This window comes from Sus scrofa, chromosome 6 (genome assembly GCF_000003025.6).
Source record: "Sus scrofa isolate TJ Tabasco breed Duroc chromosome 6, Sscrofa11.1, whole genome shotgun sequence".
NCBI classification, from domain to species: domain Eukaryota; kingdom Metazoa; phylum Chordata; class Mammalia; order Artiodactyla; family Suidae; genus Sus; species Sus scrofa.
In genome coordinates, this window is record NC_010448.4 from 46,637,409 (window position 1) to 46,646,917 (window position 9,509).

General features: G+C 39.7%; 1 protein-coding gene across 1 annotated transcript; it reads left to right on the forward strand.

Annotated features, from left to right (window-relative positions):
* Window positions 5,063–6,536, forward strand: LOC106510534 (zinc finger protein 790; the record flags this gene model as incomplete). Its single annotated transcript, XM_013998482.2, has 1 exon — window positions 5,063–6,536. A coding segment is annotated over one exon (1,338 nt), but the record flags the coding sequence as incomplete, so codon positions are not given.

Consider the following 9,509-nt stretch of genomic DNA (forward strand, 5'->3'; position numbering starts at 1 on the left):
TTTGGATACTTTTTGTTTCATTTTCTTGCCTGATTGCTCTGGCTAGTACTTCCAATACTGTATTGAATGAAAGTGGCGAGAGTGGGTGTCCTTGTCTTGCTCCTGATCTTAAAGCTAAAGCTTTCAGGTTTTCATCATGGAGTATGATGTTAGCTATAGGCTTGTTATATATATTTATTATGTTGAGTTATGTTCCCTCTATACCCGCTTTGTTAAGAGTTTTTAATATAAATAGATGTTTAATTTTTTTTTTTTTTAAGAAATAGGGGCTTTATGGGGTTCCCGTCATGGTGCAGTGGTTAATGAATCTGACTAGGAACCGTGAGGTTGCAGGTTCGTTCTCTGGCCTTGCTCAGTGGGTTAAGGACACGGTGTTGCCATGAGCTGTGGTGTAGGCTGCAGACGCAGCTCGGATCCTGCGTTGCTGTGGCTGTGGCTTAGGCCGGCGGCGGCTACAGCTCTGATTAGACCCCTAGCCTGGGAACCTCCACATGCCAAGGAGCGGCCCAAGAAATGGCAAAAAAGACAAAAAAAAAGGGGGGGGTCATTTTTAATTAAAAATTTCTTGGGATTTCCCTTACCATTCAGCAGGTTAAGGATCCAGCATTGTCACTGCTGTGGCGTGGGCCACTGCTTTGGCGCAAGTTGAATCCCTGGCCTGGGAACTTACGTATGCTGTGGGTGCAGCCAGGAAAACAAACAAACCAACAAAAAATACCTGCTAGTAATTTAATAGGATAAAAGCCATTGATATCTAGTGAGGACAGATGTTTCATCTGAGTTGTTTACTGATTTGCTCTTTGTATTTATTGTGCTTGATCTGTCCTTATCGGTTTTTGGCTTAATACTATGTATTTTTAATGTGAATGATCATGATAAGAAAGTACTAATACTCTAAATGCCTAGTTAGAGTGGCTGAAACAATACTTATCCTTTTTTTCTTTTTGTCTTTTTAGGGCCTCACTTGAGGCACATGGAAGTTCCCAAGCTAGGCATCAAATAGGAGCTGTAGCCACTGGCCTACACCACAGCCACAGCAACTCGGATCTAAGCCATGTGTGTGACCTACACCACAGCTCACGGCAAGGCCAGGGATCGAACCCGCACCCTCATTAACACTGGTCAGGTTTGTTAAATGCTGAGCCATGATGGGAACTCCAATACTTGTCTTTATTTTCTTCAGGATTTTAGTTTTATTTTGGTCCTAAAATTTTCATTTTACAACCTAAAGCATAATTGAAGAATAATAAACTACACATATTCGAAGTTAGAGTTTGACCTATTTTGATATATGAAATAATCACTATAATAAAGACAAACACTTCAGTCATTGCACAATTTCCTTGTGTGCCCTTTTGCTATCCATTCCTTCTTCCATCCCATCTCCAAACAACCACTAACTTGCTCGCTGTAACTCTAGGTTAGTTTCTGTTTTGTTTAACTTTTTTATTTTATTAATTTTATTTTTTCCATTACAGTTGATTTACAGTGTTCTGTCAATTTAGAATTTTATATAAATTGAATTATACAGTGTTTTTGGCCTTGTTGCTATTGTTAGCATAATTGTCAGAATTTATCTGTATTGTTGAATATATCAATAGCAAATTTTTTATTTCTCTGTAGTTTTCCATTTATGGGTATAATTTATTTATGCACTTGTTCATGGACTTGTTTTAAAGATTCTTAGCTATTATCTTTCCAAATATTGCTGCTTCTTCCATTCTTCTCTGTGTAAACTTCCACTTGTATTTAATCTTCTTACTGAATCTTCTATGTCATAACACTCCTCTTATGACTTTTCCAACCTTTTTCTCATAGAATTTTTCTTTTGACAATGTATATTGGTTTCCTGTTCTCTGCTGAAATGATCCATTTTGTATTTAACTTCTTGAGCAAAGTTATTTTTAAACTGTCTCATAACGCCAGTGTCTAGAATTCTTATACATTCATCTCTACTATCGTTTCTATGGTTTCTATATTCATGTTGTCTGATTATTTCTTTCATTTTGTGCCAGACTCTACTTGCAAAATGTAAAAATAATGCCTAGTATATCTTTTTGTATAGAGGACTTCTGTTTGTTTCTGTCTTGTATCTGAAGCATTTTTGTTGTTATCTCAACCCATTGCCCTCCCTGGTCACTGAGATAATTTGAAACTAAGCTGTAATTCCTGAGATAATTTGAAACTAAGCTTTAGGCACTGAGATAATTTGAAACTAAGCTGTAGTTCTTTTGTTTTACCCAAATTCCTAGGTTATGGCCCTTTAGTTATAACTCAGCATGAGGGATGTTTAGGACACCCCCTATAGATAGACCCTAGAAACCAATCTCTCTTACTTTTGCTTCAAGTGGATGTCATATGTTTTGGCAATCCCTAAACCAAATGATAATACTAATACAATTTCTTTTTTTTTTTTTTTTTTTTTTTTGTCTTTTTAGGGCTGCATCCATGGCATATGGAGGTTCCCAGGCTAGGGGTCTAAGGAGCTACAGCTGCTGGCCTACACTACAGTCACAGCAACGCCAGATCCAAGCTGCGTCTGCAACCTACACCACAGCTCATGTCAGCACCAGATCTTCAACCCACTGAGCGAGGCTAGGGACTGAACCTGCAACCTCATGGTTCCTAGTCATATTTGTTTCCACTGTGCCATGACGGGAATTCTCAAATACAATTTCAGTAGTAGAAACCGGACAAGCCTTTCAGTATATTACAGTAGTAGCAGTTGTAGTATTTTCTTTTTTTGTTCTAAAATACTTTACCAATAAGTTTGATATCTCATGTTGATTTGGTAAAGTTCATATGGGAAAGGGCTTGAAAACATAGAGTGGATGAGCAATACTGTAAACTCAAAAATAAATGAAAACAGGAGTTCCCGTCATGGTGGCTCAGTGGTTGACGAATCTAACTAGGAACCATGAGGTTGCGGGTTTGATCCCTGGCCTTGCTCAGTGGGTTAGGGATCCGGTGTTGCTGTGAGCTGTGGTGTAGGTCGCAGATGCGGCTTGGATCCCGCGTTGCTGTGGCTCTGGCGTAGGCCAGCAGCTATAGCTCCGATTAGACCCCTAGCCTGGGAACCTCCATATGCCACGGGAGCGGCCCCAGAAAAGGCAAAAAGACAAAAAAAATAAAAAACAACAACAAAAATAAATAAATAAATAAAAACACCTTGGTTTGGATCAACTGACCAAAAAAAAAAAAAAAAAAATGAGGAGTTCCCGTCATGGCGCAGGGGTTAACATATCCAACTAGGAACCATGAGGTTGCAGGTTTGATCCCTGGCCTTGTTCAGTGGGTTAAGGATCCGGCGTTGCTGTGAGCTATGGTGTAGGTCACAGACATGGCTCGGATCTGGTGTTGCTGTGGCTCTGGCGTAGGCCGGTGGCTACAGCTCTGATTAGACCCCTAGCCTGGGAATCTCCATATCCACGGGTGCGGCCTAAAAAGTAAAAAAAAAAAAAAAAAAAAAAGACATGGCTGAGCACAGTGAAGGAAATGAGCAGGGCAGTCTTTAAATGTGCAAAAGCAAATGGAAGAATGAGTAAGGAGGTATGATTCCCTTTCTTTGAGCTAGCTTGGCTAGGCTTTTGTTTTCCTCCTCCCTGCACAGAACAATGTGGAATTATGTGTATTCATTTCAGTAGAGATGGAGAAATTAAACAATGAGATGTATTACATTGTTAACACATGATCTCAGTTGTGCATCCTGGTCTCTGGTTTTTGTAATATCCTTTACTCCATTTTAAATATGCAATATTCCCCTCTTCACCTTGTTTTTTGCTTTTTACTTGTAGTGTATTTTTTTAAAACAGAATTATTATTTTTTAATGCCTAACAATGTGCAAAGTATTGATTATACCATACTGGGTAAAATAGTCTTAAGTCTTTAAATTAATATTACATGATTAGGATAGAACCTGAACAATCTTTTTTTGGTGTTAAGTTCCTCAGATGAATTTGACCTTAACAAAACTATATATCTAATCACCTGCCTCAGCTTTCATTAATGCTCTTTAAATTTCTATTTATCTGTTGCCCTTTTTTCATATTGTGCAGAATTTGTTTTTTTGTTTTTTGTTTTTGTTTTTTGTCCATTCCCACTTTATATGCTCTGTTTACTTTAGGATTTACCTCTTATACTTACATTGGAAATTTTCTTTCTTTTTTTTTAACGGGCTGGACCTGTGGCATATGGAAGTTCCTAGACTAGGGATTGAATCTGAGCGGCAGCTGCCAGCCACAGCCATAGCCACAGCAATGTGGGATCTGAGCTGCATCTGCGACCTACAACACAGCTCATGGCAACACCATATCCTTAACCCACTGAGTGGGGCCAGGGATCAAACCCACAAACTCATGGATACGAGTCAGGTTTGTTACCACTGAGCCACAGTGGGAACTCCTTATTTCTTTTTGATCAGTAAAGCTGTATGAATTTATCTTTTTATCTTTCAGATATGAAATCCAATTGTCAGACCAAGAAGTTGTCACCAAAAAATGGCATTTTTGACAGAGGATTACCTCAGCGGGAAATAATGGAAATTTGTGAAAAACACAGCCTTGAATGTTTATGTTTTAGAGGTGATTGGGAAAGCAAAGATCAGTTTGAAACATGACAGGAAAATCAGGAAGAATGTTCTAAGCAGGTTATACGCACCTGTGAAAAAATCCCCACTTTTAACCAGCACATGGCTTCTAATGTGCATCAGAGACTTAATACAAGAAAGAAACTGAATAAACTTAAAGGGTGTACAAAAGCCTTTTGTTCTGGCTCAGACTGTATTCAACATCATTTAATTCACACTGGTGAAAAATTTTGTAAAGATAAAGAATGTGAGAAGAGGAGTTCCCGTCGTGGCGCAGTGGTCAACGAATCCGACTAGGAACCATGAGGTTGCGGGTTCGGTCCCTGTCCTTGCTCAGTGGGTTGACGATCCGGCGTTGCCGTGAGCTGTGGTGCAGGTTGCAGACGTGGCTCGGATCACGCGTTGCTGTGGCTCTGGTGTAGGTTGGTGGCTACGGCTCCGATTAGACCTCTAGCCTGGGAATCTCCATATGCCGCGGGAGCGGCCCAAGAAATAGCAAAAAGACAAAAAAAAAAAAAAAAAAAAAAGAATGTGAGAAGAACTTTGTTCCAGATTCAGAACTTACTCAATGTCAGAGAACTCTCTCTGCTAAGAAAACATATGAATGTAAAGAATGTGGGAAGGCTTTTAGTTTGCGTTCAAGTTTTACTGGTCATAGAAGAATTCACAGTGGTGAAAAACCTTTTAAATGTAAGGAATGTGGGAAGGCCTTTAGGTTTCATTCACAACTTAGTGTCTATAAATGTATTCATACTGGTGAGAAATCTTATGAATGTAGGGAATGTGGCAAGGCCTTTAGTTGTGGTTCAGACCTTACTCGACATCAGAGAATTCATACTGGCGAAAAACCCTATGAGTGTAATGAATGTGGGAAGGCCTTTAGTCAGCGATCACATCTTACTAAACATCAGAGAATTCACACTGGTGGAAAACCTTATGAATGTAAGGAGTGTGGGAAAGCTTTTACTCGTGGCTCACACCTAACTCAGCATCAGAGAATGCATACTGGTGAGAAATCTCATGAATGTAAAGAATGTGGAAAAGCCATTATTCGTGGTTCAAATCTTGCTCAACATCAGAATGTCCATGTTGGTAGGAAACCCTATGAATGTGAGAAATGTGGGAAAGCATATATCTGGAGTTCTCACCTTGCCCGACATCAACGAATTCATTCTGGTAGGAAACCTTATGAATGTAAACAATGTGGGAAGACTTTTATTTGGGCCTCATACCTTGCTCAACATGAGAAAATTCACAATGAGAGGAAACCCTATGAATGTAAGGAATGCGGAAAGACCTTTCTTCATGGCTCAGAGTTTAATCGACATCAGAAAATTCATACTGGTGAGAGAAACTATGAATGTAAGCAATGTGGGAAGACCTTTTTTCGTGGCTCAGAACTTAATCAACATCAGAAAATCCATGCTGGAAAAAGATCATATGAATGTGAAGAATGTGGAAAAGCCTTTCTCTGGGGTTCACAACTTACACGACATCAGAGAATACATACTGGTGTGGAACCTTATGTATGTAAAGAATGTGGGAAATCTTTTATCTGGGGTTCACAGCTTACACGACATAGGAAAATTCATACTGATGCAGAACCCTATAAATGTAAGGAAAGCAGCCAGATCTTTAGTCACCATTCATATTTTAATGGTGAGAATCTCTATCAATGGAAAGATTATGGGAACACCATTAGTCACGACTCAGACTTTGCTCAATACCAGAATATTTATGCTTTTAAGAAATCATATGAATATAAAGATTTTGAGATGGCATTTTCTCCAGGCTCTCACTTTATTTCATTCTAATGAAAACTTGTGATGCACACATGTAGGAAAGTCTTCCCCCCCCCCCGGTTTTTTTAGGGCCACACCTGCAGTATATGTGGGTTCCCAGGCTAGGGGTTGAATCAGAACTACGGCTGCCAGCCTACACCTCAGCCACAGCAACATCAGATCCAAGCTGTGTCTGTGACCTATACCACAGCTCTCGGCAATGTGGGATCCTTAACCCACTGAGTGAGGCTAGGGATAGAACCTGTGTCCTCATGGGTACTAGTCAGATTCATTTCCCCTGCACCGCAACGGGAACTCCGGAAAGTCTTTAATTGATGTTAGTTAATTGCTTCCTTTGAGAAAACCTGTAATGTAATACTAGACAACCTTTTAACAGAGTACACAGCACACTCAATAGGAAAGGATTCCTAATGCAATCTGTATTAACAGAGGAAAGTATTTACTGATTGGTCATAAATTGTAGAATATTAAGGTAAACCCTGCAAATGAGATGATAGCATGAATCCCTTTTGAATAATTCTCAAAAGATTCTCCACATCATTGATGTTATACTACATAGAATTTAAGTCTAATTCATGTTAGGGGAGTGTCCCATCACTTCTTAAATTGTATTGCACTTCCACAAAATCATACTGAAGGCAAATTTGTGCTTTGTAACTAACCTGGAAAAGCCTTGAGCCGTGTTAGATGTCATTTGACATGTCTTAGTTTCGGCACCTCACTACCTCTTAATTTTCGGGAAAGTAGCAATTCTTTTTGCTTACTTGTTACATTGTAAGGGTTAAATAAATTGGAGGATTTAAATGATGTAATGACCGTCATTAATAATAATATTAGAGGAGTTCCCCTCGTGGCGCAGTGGTTAACGAATCCGACTAGGAACCATGAGGTTGCAGGTTCGATCCCTGGCCTTGCTCAGTGGGTTAACGATCCGGCCTTGCCGTGAGCTGTGGTGTAGGTTGCAGACGTGACTCAGATCCCGCGTTGCTGTGGCTCTGGCATAGGCCGGTGGCTACAGCTCCGATTCGACCCCTAGCATGGGAACCTCCACATGCCTTGGGAGCGGCCCTAGAAAAGACAAAATAAATAAATAAATAAATAATAATATTAGATCATTTCTTTGAGAGGAAGACCTTAGGAATATAATGATTATAGACAAGGACGCCATCTGTATGTCTTACTGAACTGGAGAATGTTAATTCTAAAGAAGAAACAGAAAATTGAATGAAGCAGAGAAAGCTTTGAATCTAATAATTTTATTTACTACACAAAAAAAACCCTCATACTATATGAAGAAAGCCTTATGGTTTTAGTAAAAGTGGTGGTGTTGAGTGCTCAGCATTTTTTTAAGGCATTTGGAAGTGATTTGTTTCTAACAAATTTCTAAAGCCAAATGTCATATCCATTTTATCACCATAGTTAAATTTTGGAAATTAGAAAATAGCCAAATGAATTCTAACCTCTTGCAAGTTTAGTTCTATTTATGTAAACAATTCTCAGCTTAATGCGCAAATCACAAGTGAAACTGTGGGCTATTTTGTTGTGAATGATAATAAAACTCTTATAAATCAAATCCTGTGAATGTGACCATATCACTTCTTAATGGGAATTGCTCTAGGTATAAAACCAAAAAGGTTGAGGGCAATTTATTTCTTGTCACCACTGTATCTCCAGAGAGCAAATGCCCCAAGTAAACTGATGGAAAGATTTAATGAAAATAATGCAAAAATACTGGAATTAAGAACAATACAAAAGGTTTTTTATTTAACATCTGTTTCTTTGAAGAAAACTATTTACTAGGTTTTGACAATACCTCCTCATTATGATGAGAAAGGAGAAATGTGATAATGTTTAGAGGGATTTTTTTTTTTTTTTTTGTCTTTTGTCTTTTTTGTTGTTGTTGTTGTTGTTGTTGCTATTTCTTGGGCCGCTCCCGCGGCATATGGAGATTCCCAGGCTAGGGGTTGAATCGGAGCTGTAGCCACCGGCCTACGCCAGAGCCACAGCAACGCGGGATCCGAGCCGCGTCTGCGACCTACACCACAGCTCACGGCAACTCTGGATCGTTAACCCACTGAGCAAGGGCAGGGATCGAACCCGCAACCTCATGGTTCCTAGTTGGATTCGTTAACCACTGCGCCACGACGGGAACTCCGGGATTTTTTTTTTGACCGTGCCTGCAACATGCCGAAGTTCCCAGGCCAGGGAGTGAACCCATGCCACAGCAGTGACAGTGTTGGATCCTTAACCCGCTAGGCCACCAGAGAGCTGTGGAGGAATTTTTAATGGTCATATAATTATATAAACTGTATTAGACATAATTTTTTTTTGTCTTTTTAGGGCTGCACCTGTGGCATATGGAGGTTCCCAGGCTAGGGGTTGAATTGAAGCTACAGCTGCTGGCCTACAGCCACAGCATGGCCAGATTCAAGCCACATCTGTGACCTACACCACAGCTCATGACAATGCCAGATCCTTAGCCCACTGAACGAGGCCAGGGATCAAACCTGCATCCTCATGGATACTAGTCAGATTTGTTTCTGCTGAGCCATGACAGGAACTCCGATTTTTATTTTTCCATTATGGTTGGTTCACAGTGTTCTGCCAGTTTCTTCTGTACAGCATAGTGACCCAGTCACACACATATATACATTCTTTATTGTCATTTTGAATTGTTGAGCTTTGCTTTGCAGGCAGTTACATCATTTGAAAGTTGGCTTGATTCTTTTGAAGCTTTTGAGAAGCTCCAAAAGATCTGTCCAAAGTGTTTGCTTTAGAGCTAATTTAGCTCTCCTCCTAATACATAACTCCTCTGGGCTATCTGCTAAATAATATGAGTGACCGTCAGGGTCAGAATTAGAAAATCTATTTGTTCTGTATCAGCACTGGGCATTTTCCAACTAGCAACTCCTTAATTATACTTTGCTCAATCTTGTAGAATCACATGCTACTTCATATTCAGAAAGCTTAAAAATGACCCTTTTGCACATTTCTGAAACTCTTTCTGCATAGCTGCCCTGCAACTTGCAGGCATGTGAGTCTCTTTGATCCTCACCTTCTCAATACAGTAACATAAGGATACTGTGTTTTGGACCCTTTCTCTTTGTCTAGAATATGTCTC